The sequence below is a fragment of the Plectropomus leopardus genome, chromosome 23, assembly GCF_008729295.1.
Source record: "Plectropomus leopardus isolate mb chromosome 23, YSFRI_Pleo_2.0, whole genome shotgun sequence".
In the NCBI taxonomy this organism is placed as follows: Eukaryota; Metazoa; Chordata; class Actinopteri; order Perciformes; family Serranidae; genus Plectropomus; species Plectropomus leopardus.
Genome location: NC_056485.1, coordinates 524,196 through 545,134, shown reverse-complemented (window position 1 = coordinate 545,134; position 20,939 = coordinate 524,196). Strand labels below are relative to the sequence as shown.

At 40.4% G+C, this 20,939-nt stretch overlaps 1 protein-coding gene across 1 annotated transcript in view; it reads right to left on the bottom strand.

Annotated features, from left to right (window-relative positions):
- Window positions 1-20,939, bottom strand: part of sorcs2 (sortilin-related VPS10 domain containing receptor 2) — a 353,265-nt gene that overhangs the window by 27,643 nt on the left and 304,683 nt on the right. The window contains 3 exon segments of the mRNA XM_042512640.1: window positions 4,439-4,500; window positions 4,502-4,573; window positions 4,680-4,800. Coding sequence (XP_042368574.1) covers window positions 4,439-4,500; window positions 4,502-4,573; window positions 4,680-4,800 — 255 coding nt within the window.

Sequence of the window (20,939 nt, the reverse complement as noted above, 5' to 3'; positions counted from 1 at the left end):
AATATCTTTATCTGAACCACTGAGTAAGTTTGATGATCACAGCATTAAAGTTATAGGCTGCAATCAAAGTTCTTCCTTGTGGATTTACAAGGCTCTTGTGAATCTCAGAATGCAGGGGGGACAGGATGCTCCACTTTGAAAAATTCAAACTGAGCCTTTGATATCAACTTCAAATCTAAGGCTGTATTTAAGATTCTGTCTCGGTGGTGAACCGCTCTCTGGGGTTGTTAGATAATAACTTATATAAAGCATCATTATTTTATTGTCTCTCAGCCTCTGCAATATAATAAGTAGTATTTAATACCCCTATGGCACCCCTGTATCTCTGTCTTCTATCCATCTTTTCTTAACTCTTTTGTTCTTTAAGAGATTTATTGATGATGTGGGTTTGTGTTTTACATCTGAGGAAGAGCTCCATGGTTCCTTGTGACTACATTAATCATACTCACCCCACGCTGAAAACAAAAAACAAAAACTACTTTTTGGATTTGTTGATATCTTTGAATGTGAGAGGAGATCTCTATATTTGGAAAAGATACTGACAGAAATGTAACCTTACATGCCCAAAGTAAGGCATTTCCTAAGGAAATGCTAGCCAACCCAGTTTCAGATCAGAGTTTATTAGCTGTATGTCTACAAAATCTATATGCTGAAGTGTCCATGTGGCTTTATACATGTCGGCCAAATGTGAAGCTGAAACTGCAAACATAAAGCAACTAACATGGATTATTATATCTACAGGACAATGCAAGGAAAGAAATCACAGTTCTGCTGCTCCCCTTAAACTCAGCGGTATGGACAGAGTCCCTCCTAACCGCAGAGGGTGGTGATATCATGAATCAGTCAGTGAAAAGATAAGCATATTGGATATATACTTGCAAGTCCTTGGAGCCACATAGGCTGAATGAGGCATTAGACTTGAGTCTGTTTTTGTAACTTGTTGTATGACTAACCTGTATTGTTTGTGTGTCTCCAGGTGACCTCATATGTTGGTAAAGTTGAGACACCAAACCCTCTCCTGGCACGACAGCTTTCCCTCCCTTCCATTATTAAGAGAGCTATATTTTATATCTACTTTGTAAATAACTGACCTCCTCCTACTGGGATGTTTTATGTTTTTTATATTTAATTTTTTTGTTTGTTTTTTAAAAAAAATATTTTCTACATAGAGGATTCAAACACATCTTTAATGAGACATTTCTATGACTTTGAGGCAAATTTTAAAAACCATACATTCTCTGAAATGACCATCAATACTCCATATCTTTTTATCTTTTTTTATAAACTATATATACTACTTTAAATAAATAATGAATTCAGAAAGGGATAAGAACAGAATATTTAAATATAACTTAGGGACTAATTAATTTTCAAATATACAACACTCCTTCAACATATGTGTTCTTTTACAGGTACAAAATCCCATGACTTTTCCAAAACTTTTTATGGTGTATACTTACCCAAAACCTTTCCAGGTCTGGAAATTGACATTTGAAAATTCCAGGATTTTTCTAGGTTTTTCATGACCATAAAAACCCTGTATATGTATTTTTTCCTACACTTTCTACCAGTGTTGATATGAGTATATTCATGAATTTTGTACTCAGTAATTATGGTATCCCTGTGGAAGTGTTTGTTGTTGTATTTTTACATTAACTGTATTTCCTCTCCTCATGAAATGTAATATTGACATTGAAATTAATTTTGCAAGGTAGAATTATATTGCATGACTTTTACCATTTTCCCCCCATTACAGGGTTTTTTTGGGGGGAGTTTTTCCTTAGTCGATGTAAGAATCTAAGGACAGAAGGATGTCATATGCTGCAAAGCCCTCTGAGGCAAATTGTGTGTTGGGGTGTTGTAAAAAAACTGAATTGAATTGAGTAGTGTTTAGGTTTTGTAGTGTCTCCTGTTTCATCCTCTGCTATTCAGCACGTAATTATTTTAAGTGGCCGATGCAATAAAGCCCACAGCAAATCTGATGAAGTGATGTGTAAGACACCTAGTTCACTCTTTCTTTTTTTTATTTTATGCTGGTAATAAAATGGAGTCAACCTGAGCATCATGGTGTGTGCTGGACCTTAATTTTACTTGATTCATGTGGGTGATCCTGCACCGGCTGGCACCTCAGAGAGAGGCAGGGCTGTGCACTGGGTTGAAAGAACTTTCATATTTGTTATCTTTGTGAGAGATTTTTAGGCAAGTTTGATCTCTGTGATAGGAGCAGCTATACATCCTGTGTATAAGGTTTGATGGTGTGGTGATTGTCCTTTTGACATGGTTCCACCTGGTGGTGTTTATCACTCTTTGGTTATCTGTTTGCCCTAAAGGGGTGCTATTTTTTCTATCAGTTCGTTGTTTTATTGTTTTATTGTTCATGTGTAATGTTCATTAAGATCTTGTTCCTTGTGGTGGTAGTGGAAGCTGACCGGGTATATAAGTCAGAGCTCATGTACTAAAAGTTTTTGATTCATCCCCCCCGTGGTTGTATTTTCTTCAGAGAACTAAAAATTCTCCTATTTTTGGAAGAAATTTCTCTCACATTTCTTGATGACGAGGAGGGGATGGACGTGGGCCTAGACTGAAGGTAACTGCCGACCAGGGAAAGTTCCGCTCTGACAAACAGAGGACAGGATCCCGCCTGATGTCAGGAACTTGTGGTGGACAGCGGAGGCTCCATCTACTTTAATAAGTGAATACGGTGTTATGAATCAATCCTTTGTTGATGTTTGGAAACGTAGATAAACAGGGCACATAAATCCTTTGTGGTCTTGACTGTATTCTCACGGAATTCTTTTGTGGTAGTGAATGTTGTGTAACGCATAAATCCTTTGTGGTTGTTTATATTAGATATATTCACGTAATTCTTGAGTAGTAGTGAATATCACAAAAAGACAAAAAAAAGTGCCAGTCGCCCATATAATTCCTGTGTGGTTTGGGGACCAAAAAATTAAAAAAAAAAATAGAAATGGAACTAACATTTAAGAAATTCTACAGCACACTCAGCGTAGGGTGTCCCACTGAATAAAATTAGCGTATGAGTGGAAATATACAAAGATAAAAGAATAAGATTTGTGGAGATTCATTCAGTGTCTCATATACCGAGTGTATATTAATGAGGTGAATTGCTCGGAGCGAAAGTGTCATACAAACTACCTGGCTGAATTGAGTCACCCAAAGTTATTGTGTGTGTGATCAGGTCCAACCATAACCCTTATGGGATGATCAGAGTGTGTGTGAACTGTGTGTGAAAGATAAGCTCATTGAAAGTCAAAGCACATCTGTTCCAGTGAGTCAGTACACATGAAAATATGGAAAAAAACAGGGAAATTAGAGAAATTATCTGACCCTCTCACAGGCCCTGCTAAAATAATGGCAGCAAAATGGGGACAAAGTGTGGCTGAAAAAGTTCCAATTTGGCACCATTTAACCCAGGGAGGGTTTCCTTAAGAGGCACACTAACCACAGATGGTTTAAGAAGGTGTAGAGTCATGATAGAAAATAAGGCAAAGGATAAGAAAGTAGGGAAGACAAAGATGGGTTGGCAAGTTTTTGAAAAGTGGGAATTAGAAGCAAAACTAAAAGAAGCCAAATCAGTAGCAGGTTTAATGGTAATGTATCTTAAAACCTGTCGCATCGGGAACCACCATGTGGCAGTGCATTTTGTTGATGACCTCTTGGTGTGCTCCCCTACACAAAGGGAAATTGACACAGTGTCATTGCCTTGTTTTCTGGCAGAAAATAGTCATAAAGTCTCAAAAGATCAGTGGCAACTTGTATCATAATCAGTCGGTTACCTTGGTCACATAATCACGTCAGAAGGTCAAAAGTTAGGTCTGGACCGCATCCAGGCAATTCTGGATGTTCCAAAACCAAAAGCTAAAAAACAAATTATGTATTGTTTGGTTTAGCAGGCTATTTCTGTCCATGGATTCAAAATTTTGCGGAGATCTCCCAACCCTGTAAGACATCACACATGGGGGACTACATTTGACCATGACTGACTAATAGGATAGGATATTATTCAAAACGCCTTATAACCACAGAGAGAGCGATGGTACCATGTTTAAGACTGTAGCAGCTACTACTGAAGCTGTTTTGGCCACAGCTGATATTGTTGCTATGTGTCCATTAACTGCATGTACAGCATGCTGTCCATTCCCTAATCCTTCAGGCAAAAAATGCTCATTTAACTCCAGCAAGACTTTTGCACTGGCAAAATATCCCACTAACCATGGGCATGTCCAAACTTTCTGAAATTTTTATCTGATATGATTAAATGCAGATTTTTTTATGTCTGTATGTATGATTATGTCCTCCTTTATTTAGTTATAGTCTATATACCATTTATTATGCTGTATTGTACTACTTTTTTTCAGAAAGAATAATGCAGGAGATGTTATCTAAAGTCTGTTAAGTGTGTTCTTCATGTGCTCACCAGTTAAAGTCTCTCTCTGTGCACTGGCAGGGTTTGGTGGTCAGAGCTGATGTGTAGTTTTTTTCCTTTGATGCAGAATGCCGTTTCCTTCCTTTTTCTGAAACTGCGCTCCTGGCCCATAATGCACTTCTCTCCCTGAGTTTGACCATGGAGAAATGAGAATTTAGTTTCAGATGAGCACACATGCACTGTAATATGTGTGTCTATACTGTAATTGTGTGTGTGTGTGTGTGTGTTTTACCTGCAAGTCAGTAAGCTGCCAGGACTGGTAATCAGATTCGATGCACCGACGGGGGAAAGACTGCCTGAAGTCCACCTTGACCAGCTCCCAGTCTGACCTGTAGCTGATGTGACCAAACACACTGCCAACAGAACACACACACATGATACAAAATTAACATATTAAACTTCTCCACATGTGGACATGTAGCTGTATGCACATTACAAATGTCAAATCTTATCACATTATGTTCAGACAGTTTCTAATCATGTTTTGTTGATAGAATCAGACTGGTCTGATAAGACAGCATGACTGATCTAGACACCAATTTAGAGTTTCAGTATCCAGATTCTGAATCTTTTATTAAATCTGTGAAATCACATTTTTAACAGGAAACAGAAAATATTCATCTCAATATATTTGTGCATTTACTTGTTCCTCACTGACCACAGGCGCTCCATTTTCTCATCCTCACTTGTTAACAAGACTTCAAGACAGCTGAACTCACTTGGGGCAAAAACTAAATCTCAACCAGGAGCAAAAAATTCAACCGTTTTCCAGATTTGGAGGCGCTGGCTTCCAAGATTAAATATGATGCCTCCCTTTCTACAATTCTAGATGTTAAAGCATTTTTATGCCTAAAATATCAAAAACTAAATTGAGACATTTTGACTAAGGATAGGCTAGTACCTCGTAAAGCAAAAGGCTATCTGCACTTGAAGAATTCACTCTTTTCAGTCAAATCAGCCACTGATGTAGATGCATGTTCATTTCTGTAGTACTGATGCCCAGAGCAGCAAAAAAAGACTAAAAGACTCAGTCATCAGAATTATAGATGCCTCTATAAGAACCAAATTTGTGATTTAACTGACCAGAAAGTATGTGTTATTCAAAATTTGTGCACTGGGTGTCACTGTGGTAGTGTCAGGGGCACAAACAATATAGGTAGAAAGGTCACTGTTCCCTTCAAGTGTTTGACCAGCGGAAGATGTTTTGGTCAGACTGAAGTTGTGTGTTAGGTTTTTGATGAAAACAAAGAAATGGGACATTTATACACCCCCTGTGCATGATGTTATGAATGAGTATTAATAAATGATTGTTCTGCAACTGCAGCGTGCGAATGTTTTTCTGGATACACACATAAAGAATGGGACACGTATCACTGAACCAAAGCAAGCGCGTCTACCAGGTAGGATTGGGTTAAATAGCTCAGGAATCCCTACTGCCTCATTGGCCGGTGGATCATAAGTCTTTGATATTCTGTCAGGTTTCTGTTCACGCGTTTGGGTCAACTTCCTGTTTTATTTTGACATGTGTTCTCATTGTGTTTAGTGCTACTTTTACTTCCTGAGTTTTCCTGCCTTTTTTGATTGCTTCATGTGTTTCACCTGTGTTTTGTTTCACTCACCTGTTTACAGTTAGTAATCAGCCCTTGTGTATTTAAAGCTCGGTGTTTCCTCCATTCAGTTGCCAGATTATCTTCAGTCACTTCAGTGTGTTCATGCTTTCCAGCCTTTCATTGTGTTTGCTTACCCGGTTCTTTGACCCTGTTTTTGGACTTTGCTACTTTTTGTGATTTCCTGAATGGAGTTTTCTGCCTTCGCTGACTGCCTAGAAGTGTATGACCCCTGCTTTTTTCAGTAAAGATTTGGATTAGATAAACTGTGATTGATGTTTGGTGCTTTTTTTCTGCATCTGAGTCCCGGTTTCGTACTAAAATGTTACAACGTCAACATTGCCATCAACAGGAGAGCTGCAGTTTTTTATGGGTTATAAAAGACTGTTTATATTTCTCAACTGATAACAATATATAATTCTTATATTCATTGGTCTGTCTCCATTTAAAAAATAATTTTGATAGATTTTAATTGCTGCATGACACTCAATAGAAGTGTTTTTGTTGTGCATGAACTGAATTAGGTGGTGTAAAAACTCAAAAAATGGATTCAGCTTAATTTCCTTGGCTAAATACTTGTGGAGACATCACTATAAGCCTACAATACAGTTTAATGTGGAAGATGACAACTTATCAACTCTCAAGCATGCAGGCTACCTAACATTGCTTGCTTATTAACTTCTTGATCATAATTAAATCTATCAAATTGGACCACTGCTCCTTTTAAAAAGGCCATCACAAGAAAGCAGTCTGTTATATTGCCTATGTGTATATAGATTTGTTGCAGTTGCATGCCTTTGTTGCAGGCATGCAAAAATGGAATGATCGCTAATAATAGCACGCTTGCTATGTTAGCTGTCATTGATTGCTTGCCACCAGAGGAAAAAAAAGAATATAAATGACTATAATTGAAACAAAAGACATGTCTTCTTGTGGGGGCCTTTCAAGAAGGAGCTATTAAAGTTGGTACAGTTTGATACACTTTAAAATCTGACAAATTGATTTAAGTTAAAATGACAAGTGCAATTATCGTGTTCTAAGTTGCAACAACTTCACAAAATTAAGTAAATATAACTGATTTTTAAGTTAAAAATTAGATATGAAGTAAACATAAATGAAACCAACAGTTATATTTACTTTTCTTTTTAAAGGCAATTGGTTTCCAAGACCGTTTTAAGATCAGCTATTCAGATTTTACACTGTTTGAGTAAATAATCAGGCAGTGTTAGCTAGCTCACTGGAAAGTTGATAAGTTATCTTCTTTCACATTAATTTGTATTACATCGGGAGATCTCAAGTTTTTAAAAACCAAGATAAATAAGCCAAAGACACGCTTTACTTTTTACAGTTCCTCATGTAACTGAATTATTTTACACACACAAGTTGTCCAGTTCATGTAAGACTAACTCAAACTCCTCACGTCACAGTCTAGGATAAACAGTTTTGCAGAAGCAATGGATGAGGCTACAGAAAGAGTTTAATGGTTTAATTAGGAAAAATGGCTTACAAGCAGGAGCTCCAAGGCAGGCATGTTAACAGGTAGATCTCAAAGGCAGGAACACAAACACCTGGATAAAACTAAACTCTAGCTCATAAAACTGGAATGTGGGAAACTCTAATGAATAAACCAGCACTAAGAAAAACACTATCAGTGGAAGAACCACTGACAACTAACTGACAGAATAAAACGGGAGCACGTGGATAAAATACACAGGAGAGAAGGGTGATTGGACACAGGTGGAACTAATAACTCATGGAACACAGATGTGGTAAAAAAAAAAAAAAAAAAACAGGCGGGAAACACACAAAGGCAGGAGGTTAAGCAAGACACAGCCCCAGCGTCAGGGGGTCAATTAGGGGGGCAATGCCCCCCCGCCCCTGCCTCCTTGCCCCCCCCATTGGCTGTCAGAGGGGTAATGAGTTTTTTTTTCCTGCTGAACAGTTTTTTGGGATGAGTCATAATTTGTGTGTCACATTGTATTAATTCATATTCAGTTAACTTAAATCAGTAAAATTTAAAATACAAAAAAATATTTTAATATAATTTAATTCATGTCTCGGCTTGTGTCATGTGACGCGTACGTGCTGCTGCAAGTGATGCGCTGACGGTTGTTTACGTTCGCACGCACTGCCGTCTGGGAGCCGGAGGAGAAAAAAAAAAAAGGAGCCAGAGGAGACGTGTAGGCTAATTAAAAACGGATATCGCAATGGACATTAGGAAATTTTTCCGACCACCGCCACAAACTTAAACTGCCTCTGGTAGGACAGAGCAGCAACCTGAGGCACGAGCGACAGCTGAGCAGGAGAACCGTATCCCCGTGGAGAAGGAGCTGGAGGAGCTAACAGCTAGTGAGCCGCCGCCGCTAGCTAGCGGTAGCAGCACAGACGCACAGCCCCCCCCCCAGCAGAGCACCAATCCCAGCTGCAGCCAGCTTTCCCAAGTACAAAGCCATGGTCACAGTGACCCTCCGGATGATTTAGGTGAGGACAAGAGTGAGTGACATTTTGACTGAAAAGAAATTGTACATGAAGTCAGTGATTCATGGTTTACCATTAAAGTTGATGGCACCCGCGACCCCACAGGCTGTGAAAACATTTCTATCGTGATCCGCTTTGTAGCAGAAGATTTGGAAGGTAGGGAGCGTTTGCTAACTATTGCTACTGCAGATGTGGGAGATGCCAAAACTCTTGCAAACACTATAATCACAGAGCTGCGCAGAGTTGGTTTAAGTACATCTAAAATTCTAAGTCAGGTGTATGACGGAGCATCTGTCATGTCCGGGAAGTATGGGGGGTTCAGAAGATACTGCAGGACACGCTCGCCAGAGAGATACCCTACGTCCATTGTTTTAATCATCAGCTACACCTAGTGGTGATAAATGCAATGTCGAGTGAGGGAGCAGTTGAGGACTTTTTTGGAGTTTGTGGGTCTCTCTACAAATTCATTAAGAAACCCACTGTTGCAGTCCACTATAAAGGAGACACACTAAAACGTCTGCTCGAAAACAGCGCTGGACTGGCCATCTAGCTACTGTCACAGTTGTGCTCAAGTCATTTGATGACATTTTCTCTCTGTTGTCAGAGATTGACAGCAATCGTGCCTTTGGAACTGACTTACGAATTGAGGCAGCAGGTCTGATTCAGGCTGTTTCAGAGCCAAGCTTTGAATTCATTGGACACTTTGTGCAGAAGATCTTGCAGCTGTTTGATGCCCCCAACAAAATGCTTCAGTCAGAACAAATGGATTTGCTCTCTGGGATGCGGTTAGTGAAAAGTGCATCTGAATGTGTTGCACAACTGCGCTCAGAAAGTGAGTTTAACAACATCATGGGACAGTGTAAAGAGACAGAAAGGCCGCAAAAGAGGAAGAGGACGGTTAAGAAAAGTCTTCAAGGATTTGTCGTTGAAGAGACCATTGGCCAGCAGCAGGGTGATACTGATGAGGGTGACACTGAACTGCGGAGATTATTCTTCAGCACCCTGGACGCGGTGGGGGAAGAAATAAGCAAGCGTTTCAGTGAACGCAACAGTGAGCTAATGACCGCACTTCAATCTCTGGACCCAGTGAAACTTTCCTTGATGTCAAACATGTAAAGCCCATTCTGACTTTATCAAGCACTGAAATCATTGTAGCTGAGTTTGTGGTTGCTCGTCACTTCCTCAAAACAAACATGACTGCCGACGATGAAACCTGGACAATATCATGGATTGTCAAGACATTCCACAGCGCACTGGAGGCCATGCCAAGTGTGATGACGGCCTTTAAACATGCTCTGAGCATCAACAGCAAGGTGTGAGAATTCTTTCTCTACTTTAAAAAGTGTTCTCACAGACAATGGACTCAGCATGCTGCACCAACGAAAAGCACATTTAGTGCAGCTGGCCTTTGAAAGAGACTTAACTAAAAGACTTGCTACTGAATGGTACGAAGCAGTAATGAAGAGGTTCAACTCTGGGAGACGCCGACTGCAGCTCTACTAAGTGGTGAGTAGAGAAGATATTTATTTAAAGGGGGTGTGATATTGTGATTGGTGTTGGTTGCACAACTGATTTTCATGTGCATATGAAGTGAAATTTGTGCTTGTCCCGGTAATAATAGACCATATAGATTAAGTACAGTATGTATGCATATATGTATGTGCAGATCTGTGGGAAAATCAACACTGCCCCCCCATGATCATCACATGCCCCCCTTATAATATGGTTCTGGAGCCGGGGCTGGCAAGACATAACACATGAAGTGAATATAACAAAATACAACAGGAAGCACTAAATACTGAAGGGAACTGAATACAACACAGAAAAACCCCAAACCTTAAAAACACACTTCTTATGCCTACTGAACATATAAAGGTAAAGTCTGAAGGCCTCTGGGTTGCAAAGCAGGACTGTGACACCTCTTTTGAGCATCCAGCAGCATTTATAGGCTTACTTAAACTCGAGACAGAATTTTTCTACTACAGACAGATCATAACTCAGCCCTGTCTCATTCTAAACTCATCAGAGACCCAACGTCCAGTGTGAGTTAAGAAAGAAGAGATGGGGGACTCGAGCTGGAACTGAACATCGGGCCAGGAGGAGACACTACAGGCCTGTCCTCCTGTCCTCCTGTCCGTCATTACGGGGAATGTAAGATCTCTTCCCAATAAGATGGACGAGTTGGCGGCGCTGACCTGGCATCAGAGGAATCGGGAGTGCAGCATCATGCTGTTTACAGAGACATTGCTAACCCTGCTAACCCCCATCCAATGTTACATTGGATGACTTCCACCTATTGGGGGTGGACAGGACAATGGAGAGTGGTAAGAGGAAAGGAGGAGGGCTGACTGTGTTTGTCAATGATTGATAGTATAACTCCCCAGACAACACACATACATCTCGCCGACGTCGGCCTCGGAACAGCACATCGGCCCCATATTTTTAACATCTCACAAGCATCGGCCTGTCTCAGTTAAATTGGCTTTGGGTCAGCCCACTACCAGAAGCAGCGACTGCGCACTGCACCAAGCTAATCTGGGCAGAGTTTCTTTCAGTCGAGCCGGAGAGAAAGACGTTGACTTCTTGCAGTGGGTTTAAGGTAAGCTGTTACTTGCGGTAAATTAACAAAAAAATATATATTTCATCTATTCTATGACGGTTGAGAAAAGTTGCTGGTAAGGCATGACTGGGTGTGCCATACTTCAGCATAGGTGAAGAGCCCATATGCCGGCTACCAAGTTTCGTTAGCCAGTTAGCTTGTTTAGCTAACGTTAACTATAATGGTATAAATTTTAATAATTTTACCAGTCAACGTATATGATTTAGCAAGCTACAATTGAAATGCGTTTCCAGTATATGAACATCTGTTAAGATATAATTTTAATTATTCTTAGCTAACGTTACCTAGGTAGTGATAACTTTCGTTTTTCCACTGGGAAATGTGTGAAGAGGTACCCAGAACTCCCTCTGTCATCCCCGGGGAGGATATGCTTGGGACAAACAGAGTTGGGACGAACGTTTTTTTTTTAAAATATATATACCGTACGCTCACTAGCAACCTGACCTCCTTCATGATTTCTGAAAGATGTCTGTCTCGTAATGAATGATTTATGATTAGGCTATGTAATTAAATTGAAGCTGATGCCGATGTTACAGCCGTCAAATAGTGTCACACACACATCGGAATTAAGCAATTAAAATATTAGTAGAATTGAGCTACCATCTAGGTGCTAATCATACAAGAGCAGTTTATCAGACGGATGCTAACGGCTGCAGTCCAGTCAGTTTTGCAGTAGTCTTCAGTCTGCTGACTGTCATAGAAACACTCACCTTATGTTAGATATGCAGCCATAGTCTTTAGCAAATCCCGTTAGTTAAAAGTAATAATCTGATGTTGAAATCAGCAGCTAGTTTGCTAAATAAACAAGCTGTCATTACATGATGTGTTCAAGGTCGACTCAATAATATGACTATCAGGCAAAGGTAAATAAAACGTTGTCATGTTGTGTTCAAAGTGGGCTCAGTGAAATGACGAACAGGCAAATCATTTTGTGTTCAAATGTAAAGTCAAGAAACAGAAAATAGCTGTGTTTCTACACATTAATGAGATAATTAAAGCAGATATTGAAAAGCAATATCTCTTACTCTGTTATCTGTTACTCTTCTGAGTAACTAATTACTTTCATAAGCAGTAATTTTTTTAGAGAAATAACTAGTAATTGTTACTACTAATTTTCAGTAACATGCCAAACATTAAGTTTAACTCATTCATTTGATTCCAAATGAATATACACTGGTAAGAATTGCTTTAATATGTATACATACACAAACACACACACACACGGAACACATGTGTGTGTTTTTGAGAACTTACATTTTGTCTAATTCAGAAACACAGAGTAACTGTTAAATTTAAATTATATGTAGTCTTGAGAAAATCCCATGTTTGTGGGCCTAGTAACCCCCCTTGCACTTGGTCCTAATGCCACAAACACGGCTGGAAATAAGACAGTCACTAGATTAAAAACTATTCTTGTGGCTATAAGCACAGTTGTCTTTCCCTGGCGTGTCTATTTGTACATGATTATTTGAGAAGTAAGTAAAATACTGAAATTCTTCCAGTGGTGTTTTAATGTGCTGTATGTGTTCTTGTTTATCTCTCTCTTTTAAACAGGCTGCCTCTGTCTCCATCCTCCTTGGACTGCTCTCTCCTATGACTATCCTGGCCTGCTAGAAAGGTATATATCACACTTGTGCACATTAGAGTAGCATTGTTTATAACAGCATTATTAAATTGATTGTGTTTTCTTGTTTTCATTCCCTGTTTAACTGTTTGTGAAGTATGGTAAATACACCCTCTTGCTGGATGTTGAAGTGAAAATCCAGGGCAAGGGTTAATCAGCAATTGGAGACCATCCAGTCTAGTTTAACTTGTGGCATCACGGCTGAAGATGTATTTATTGACGCCTGTAATGAATTCCCAATTTACGTTGAGGAGGACTTTATGGACTGTGAATCATTTTTTGCTGAGCCTGAGGATTTTGATGAATCTTTAGATTCTGATAACAATAGCTTAGATAGTGAAGAAGAGGAAGATAATTTGGAAACCAATTGGCAACCTGGGCATTGGAAGAAAATGTAACACAGTGCATTAAATAAATTATTGAAAATTCTAAAGTGCCATCATCCATCACTGCCAGTTGATGTGAGAACGCTACTGAGGACTGCACGGTCAGAGTCAGTGGTTGTTAAGGAAAAGGCTGGTGGGACATACCACTACTTTGGAATCCTGAAGTCGATGAAGACCACTTTGGAGGAAAATAAGTGCTTCTTGGCCAATGGTGTTTGTCTAGAACTCCAAGTGAATGTGGAGGGGTTGCCAGTTTTTAAAAGCTCTTCCACACAATTTTGGCCCATTCTTGGAGTCATCAAGAACCTACCCAAGCATCAGCCATTTGTGATTGCACTTTTTTTTGGTACTGAGAAACCATCACTCAATGAATACCTTGAAGATTTTGTGGCTGAAGTTCTTGAGTTTGAGAAAGGATTTACATTCCAAGGAATCACTGTGAGGCTCCAACTGTGCTCCATGGTCTGTGATGCTCCAGCTCAAGCATTTATAAAGAATGTTAAAGGACACACAGGCTAATCGGGGTGTGAGAAATGCACGCAGGAGGGGGAATATGTGAACAATCGGGTGATATTCCCTCAAACTGATGCCTGCCTCCGCACTGACAAGGACTTCAAAGAAATGGCTGATGAAGGGCATCATCTTGGGTCATCACCTCTGGTTGCCACATCTTTGGGCATGGTCAGTGGGTTCCCATTAGATTACATGCATCTCGTTTGCCTGGATGTTATGAGGTGACTCTTGTACCTGTCGCTCAAGGGTCCTCTGGCTTGCAGGCTCCCTGGTTTACAGGTGAAGATGCTCTCTGAGAAGCTCCTAAAGGTCAGGACAAATGTACCTGAAGAGTTTGCACGAAGACCAAGATCCCTGAAGAAGGCAGACCGATGGAAAGCTTCCGAATTCCGCCAATTCCTGCTTTATACCAGTCCTGTGCTCCTTAAAGACTTCCTTCATTCTGCAGTGTACCAGCACTTCTTACTTCTTTTGTCGGAGTGTTCATACTGTCAAACAAGGCACTACTTGAGAAGTACACTGAGTATGCAAATAATGCTCCTGTGTTGTTAGTGCAGCACTTTGGGAAGCTGTATGGTGAGATGCACCTTTCCTACAATATGTAGAACCTTGTGCATATTGCACAAGATGTCTAGGTGCATGGGAACCTGGGATCCTTCAGGGCTTTCAAGTTTGAAAATTTTATGCAGAAGTTAAAAAGGCTCGTCAGGAAACCAGAATCTCCCTGCTGTCAGGTTGTGAGGAGGCTGTCGGAGAGAGCATTTGTACAAATGCAGAGAGAGGAAAGTTTAGGTGTAAAGTAAGAACACACATCTAGACTTCTGCCACCATTGTTTCACTGTGCACAACAGTACACCCAGTATAACACAGAGCTCTTCACCCTTAAACTGGATCATGTCAACAGCCATGTCTACATTCGGAGAAAGGCAGCAAAGATCATGAATATAATTGTTGAGAAGGAGGTATACCTGGTATACTCAACATTTGCCCAGCAAGAGTCCTTCTTTGAATATCCCACACCCTCCTCTACATTTGGCATACATTTAGTAGATGGTCTCTTGGATATGACACAACACTGCAAAATTGGACTAGTAGAAGGGAAGTTTTTTCCTAATACCTCATGGAAGCCAATTTGTTGCTTTGCCTCTCATACATATTAACTGATCATTTAAACCCCATCCGACCCCACACCTGAACCATCCCCACCCTGCCCATCCACTATCTCTCAGCATCTTGTTTGTCCACCATCTTGTGTGTGTAATTATGTCTGTCTGACTGTCTGTCCCCCTTGTTGCTGCCTCTCTAACCACCAAGGGCTCATTCCCTAATCTGCCCCAATCTCCTTACCTGAACAGTAAGTAGTCACTTTAAGATATTTTTATCAGCCTACACTATCTTGTCATCATATTAACTGATTGTGTGATATTTTTCTGTTGTATGACATTATGCATCACACAAGAGTACCACCTGTGCCAGGTAGTATTTGTACCTACCAAAACTAATCACTAATTCAAGTATACTTTTTTGTGTTCATTTTTTTGTATAAGGTCAATATGTACCCAATAGTGGTCTTTGAGGATGACAACAGAACTGGCCCAGTGGCAAAGGAGTGGTTTTCAGATGGGCTTGCTTGGTGGCCCACTTATCGGGACAAGTTAAAAATCCTAAGTAGTGTCCAAAGGAGGGTTGTCCCTCAACCAACAAAGGGCTGGAAGCAGTTTGCTGCACATGTGCTCTATGAATCAGGTCATTTTTTGTGTAGAGCCCTTACACAATTGAGTCCTATAGCTTCTGGTTTTGCTCTGATATTTTGATGTTGTTCTGATATAGTCAGTTGTTACTGTCATTACAGCTACCTTGTTTATAGTATAGTTGAATAAATGCTCAACATGCTAAATTTTGCTGACAGATTCAATTGAAAAAATACAAGCAAGTTGGGAAATGTCATGTGTGACATCAGATCTAGACACTGACAGAGCAAGAAATAACAGAAGTCAGACCATGAAACAAATAAGCACATATTTCAGCACATATATTAAGCACATATATATTGAATATTGAATCATCCTCATTTTAATCTCAATTTTGTCTCTATTACTCAAAATGTATATAACTTTCTTTTGCCTTGAGGGATATGTTGGCATACAGCTTTCTTTGTATTGCAACTGGTTATTCATTAAAATGAAAATTCTAATAATGGTTAATTTTTATATTTAGACCAAAACGTTTTAGAACACCATCATCCTCATCATCGTCATCACCTCTAATCAGAGGAAGATCCCCTTCCTGCACCTCCACCTCAAATGCTACCTCAACCACCCAAAACACCAAAAAGAGTTCATTGAGATCCTCCAAAAAACTCGACAACATCTTCTCCCTTACCAATGGTCATAAGACCAAAGAGCCAAGACGTCATCAGAGCTGGTAAGATTGACATAAGAGTTTGAACTTTGTGTTTTTAAGTCACATCAAACATGCCCAGGCCTCAATTTCCCACTCAGCCTGCTCCACCTTGCCATCAGATGACTCAACACTGCAAGTCATTTTTTTTATGCACACTCACTGGCCACTTCATCTGTATAATGTAATGCAAACCAATACAACAACTCTGCCATGATTTCCACTTAAACATAAAGAAGAATTATCTGCTTATAGTACACAGCATATTTTAGAGAAATTCAGAAAACATCAGAATTTACATACATTTTCACCAGACTTCCTTCAGCTGTCACTGTGTTGTATCAGTGAAAGATCTATAGTCTCCTAAAGACTTCCAGTGATAAAAACATGCTAGTTTTATCTTTTTTAAATATATTTTCTTCAATTTAAAACAGTGAATTCACAGGCCCGACCAACGACCTCCAGCAGCTGCCATAGTCCAGCTCCAGCCTTGCAGGCTGTCAGCATGGAGTCTTCTCAAAGTAAGAGAGATGACATAGTGAAGATATGGCATATATTGAAAACTACACTGACCCAAGCATTTGTAATTATGTCTTTGTGAAAGAAGTGTGTGACCAACATAAATACATTTCTCATTTCAAGTCATGACATCAAATTTTAGGTAAGAATTTGAGGCTAGACCAGTAACAGACTCTCATCAAGAGCCAAGAGTCTTTCAAAAATTTTACATATTAGGCCTTTGAACTTAACCTAATACATGTGCAGAGTTAAGAGACTCCTAAACAGTCTACAGATACTGAAACTAACAGTGTCATCACCAAAATGAGTTAATGATTTTTTAATTTTTTTTTTTGTCACAACAGTTAGTTGGCCAGATGAGGTGGAGGCACAGCATCTAACAGCATGGCATGATGAAGGACTTGGCTCTTCTGAACGTAAGCTGTCTGATTGATGTTTGGGGCTGTTGGACCTGTTTTCAGTGTTTACTGAAAGAAAAATGATGTATTCATTGAATGATAATTCAACCTGGCATTTACTGACCATGGCTTATTTTTGGTGTGAAACATGTTTAAAAAAATACACTGACTTTCTGCTGTACACCTCCCACACATTTATATTACATGTGCTCTGTTTGGCTCCACTGGACCACCTTAACTAGCACCACCAATATTACAGGTGTTGTGCAATCTGGCATGAATGTGTTGATAAAGTACTAAATAGTATGTATTTAGAAATGTGATTGAGCAGAGATAAATGGCAAATATTAACAATAAATGGTAGCTACTGTATTTTGCTGGTAACTGGGGTGTCCCTGTCTATGACTTTACATGGTCGAATCTGATTAATCAAGTCCTGCCTGTAGTCCCGATTGTATTTTTTTAATTGTTGAATGATTCACATATATATATATATATATATATATGTGAATATTATTATATATATATATATATATATATATATATATATATATATATCTTACTTTTTTACTTTGACATGTTTCGTCCACATCTGTTGCTATGATGTGGTTTGTCAGCCTTTTTTTTTTTTTGTGTGGTCTTCCTGTCTGATTTGACAAGATGTCCACACCCCCTGCCGTCTGACAGCTTCAGGACAGCATCCCAGGTATAGTGCAACATGTAAGCCCCCTCATCCCAGCCCAAAAGACAGTGAACTGGGATGAGGGGGCTTACATGTTGCCCTACACCTAAAATGTTGTCCTCAAGAGCCTGTTGGACAGCAGGGGGCGTGGTTGTCCTGTCAAACCAGACGGGACGACCGGGGGCGAGCGCATTTTGCGTTCCTGTGTATGTTCCTGCATATTCATGTTACGTGATTTATATATTTTTTCTTTAACATATGTGCTCATTGTTTTTTTTTCTCCCTGTTGTAGGCTGTCAGGAGGAGAAACAGACTGTGGTCGGCCTTGATGTGTTCATGTTATTCACCGTCAAGTGTTGGAGTTCATTGAATAAAGTTTGCACGCTTCAATTTTGTCTCTTCATTGTACATAATGCACAAAATTAAGTTGCTGCATTTGAATGTCAAAATTAGGCTATTTTTCACTTCGGATTATAAAACATTTTCAATTTGAAAGGTCCGAACTAAATAAATATAGGTCGTGGTTGACAAAGCCTTCTGTAAAGTGGCAGGGCGCCACAGTTTTGATTAATTGTTCCAACATCATCTAGTGGGCGTTTTCGATTAAATGGCGATGTCTCGGCGACATAGTGGCAATTAGCAAACGCTCTCCCTGCTACGTTTGAGACTTAGATGTATGTATGCTATCTTGGTCTGGGCACACTACTAACAAGGAACAACTTTGCTGTAAGGACATTGAGCTGTTAGCTGTTGGCATGAGGCCTTATTATCTCCCGAGGGAATTCTCGCACGCAATCGCAATAGCAATGTATACCCCATGGATCCATTAAAAATCTGGATACAGCCATGGGGACTTGTTCATTCCTATGAGAGCTGCTCAGTGGCACATGAAGCAGAGGAAACTCTTTTTCCGGGTTTAGAAAAGTGTAAAATACCCGCATCTACTGGCCCATAGAGCATGTGTAGGACTTCCGGGTAAGGCAGCAAGATGAGTAGCAGCATAGTCTGAGAGCTCCCAGAGAGGTCGAGCATTTTCCCCATTTTTAGAGGATTCTTCACGCTGAGTTCACCATAATTATTATGGGGAAATACAAACTAAGGAAGACTAAGACCACGGTAAATATAAATAACGGACAAAAGCTGTCGGCACAGATGAAGTTGAATAACATGTGGTCATGGACATCCTGCACACTAGCATCAGTGCTATCCATACTGAAATAAAATATGAAAAAGGAGCTAAACGCCTTTTCAGTCAATCAAACAAGACATGAAGGAAGAACTTGGGAACTTTAAAGAAGAGGTCAACCAGAAACTGAGTGAGATCGGGGTAGAGCTGAAAAACACGGAGACCACGGTGGATGAAGTGGAGAGGCGTGAATAATAAAGAAAAGAAAAGAATATGCTTTGTTGAGGAAGGTGTTAAAAGAAAAGGGACTGAGGTTTCAAACACTGGCACTCGCTAAACTCCGAGTCTTTTGCAAAAGAGGCGACGGAGAACATGCAGAGGAGAGGGGTGCTGACAGCTTATGAAGAAACTAGCCAGTGCACAACACCTGTCGGCACTCCTCGGGCAGGTGCACCTGTGACACCCCGCAGGAGCCTGGGAGAGAGCTCCTGGGAGACACGCGGACCCGCAAGACGCTGACGCTGAACTGCAGACATCGACCGAGCACGAGAAAAGCTCCGGAGATTTCAATGCTCTCTAATCCATGAGGAAAACATAGTCTGAGATGCGACTGTGAGTATACATTATAGTTAATGACTATCAAAAGAAAAGAAGAGAAAAGAGAATAAAAGAATGAAAAAAGAATTACTTTCTCTTGGACTTGCCTCTCTTTAAAACATAGACATACGGGTATGTAAGAGGCTTTAAAACAGCTTCTTGGGTTTAAATATTGTTCTGGTTCTTCGTATATGTTACATGGTGATAAGAGTAAGTGTTCTGTAAGTGTTCAATCCTGTGAGTAACCCACCTGTGTCTGATTCCCCTGCTCCCCTCCCCCAACTGGTTAGGGAGCTCTTTGTTCCTCCACCAGAGCATTATTCAGAGGATTTGGGTTCCTGCGGCTGCTTTTTACTTCAGTGTTCCCTAGTATTTGATCAGCAACCATCTAGTTACCCCTCAGATAAATCCCGTATTGCATATGTCATGAATTTATTACTGAGTAAAGCAGTGCAGTGGGCAGCTTTGTTCGGGGAGAGAGGGTCACCTGTGTTGTTATCTTTTTTCAGATTTTTCTGTGGAACTTCGCAGGGTTTTTGATCGCTAATCGGTTATTCTCCTTGCGCCAGGGCGTTAACTCAGCAGCCTCTTATTCTATAGATTTTTGGAATTTCTCTTCAGAAAGTGGGCGAGATGAGGTAGCTCTAATGGGGATTTTTCTCAGGGGGTTATCTGAGGAACTTAAGGATGAGTTAGCCTCCCGAGATGAGCCCACTTCCCTAGAGAATCTCATCGCCCTATCTATTCGTATAGTTTATATAGTTTACCGTGGTTAAAAATTCATAACCCCCAACTGGCAAACTTACACCATCACAGGGTGGAGCCTTCAGTGTCACTCCCTTTGTCTCCGTTCAGCTTTCCCTGCTTCCTCCCACTCAGTTCCCTCTCTAGTCCCTCTAGATCTGTCCTCAGTTCCCCCGGAAAATCATGATTTGGCTACTGTCTTCGGTAAGGACTTGGTGCTCTCCCTACCCCCTTACTGTCCTTATGACTGTGCCATAGACCTCCTCCCTGGAGCTCCCCTGCCCTCCAGCCATTTGTACAACCTGTCACGCCCAGAAAGAGAGGCTATGGAAACCTACATTCAAGATTCTCTGCAGGCTGGTCTCATTCGCCCCTTCTCCTCTCAGTTAGGCGCGGGGTTCTTCTTTGTCAAAAACAAGAATTCTTCCCTCTGCCCGTGCATCGATTTCCGGGGATGAATGAGATCACTATTAAGAATAAAAATCCCTTGCCCCTCATTGATCCCTCATTTGAACTCCTGTGTCACGCTCAAATCTTCAGCAAACTCGATCTCCGGAATGCTTATCATCTCATCTGCATCGAGTAGGGTGACAAATGGAAGACTGCCTCAAGACTCCTCTCGGCCACTTTGAGTAACTGGTCATGCCATTTGGCCTCACCAACGCCCCTGCCATTTTTCAAGCTCTTATGAATGACGTGCTACAAGACATGCTAGGCCATTTTGTGTTTTTTTCTATCTGGATGACATTTTGATTTTTTTTCTCACTCGCTACAGGAGCATAAGCAACACGTGAGTCT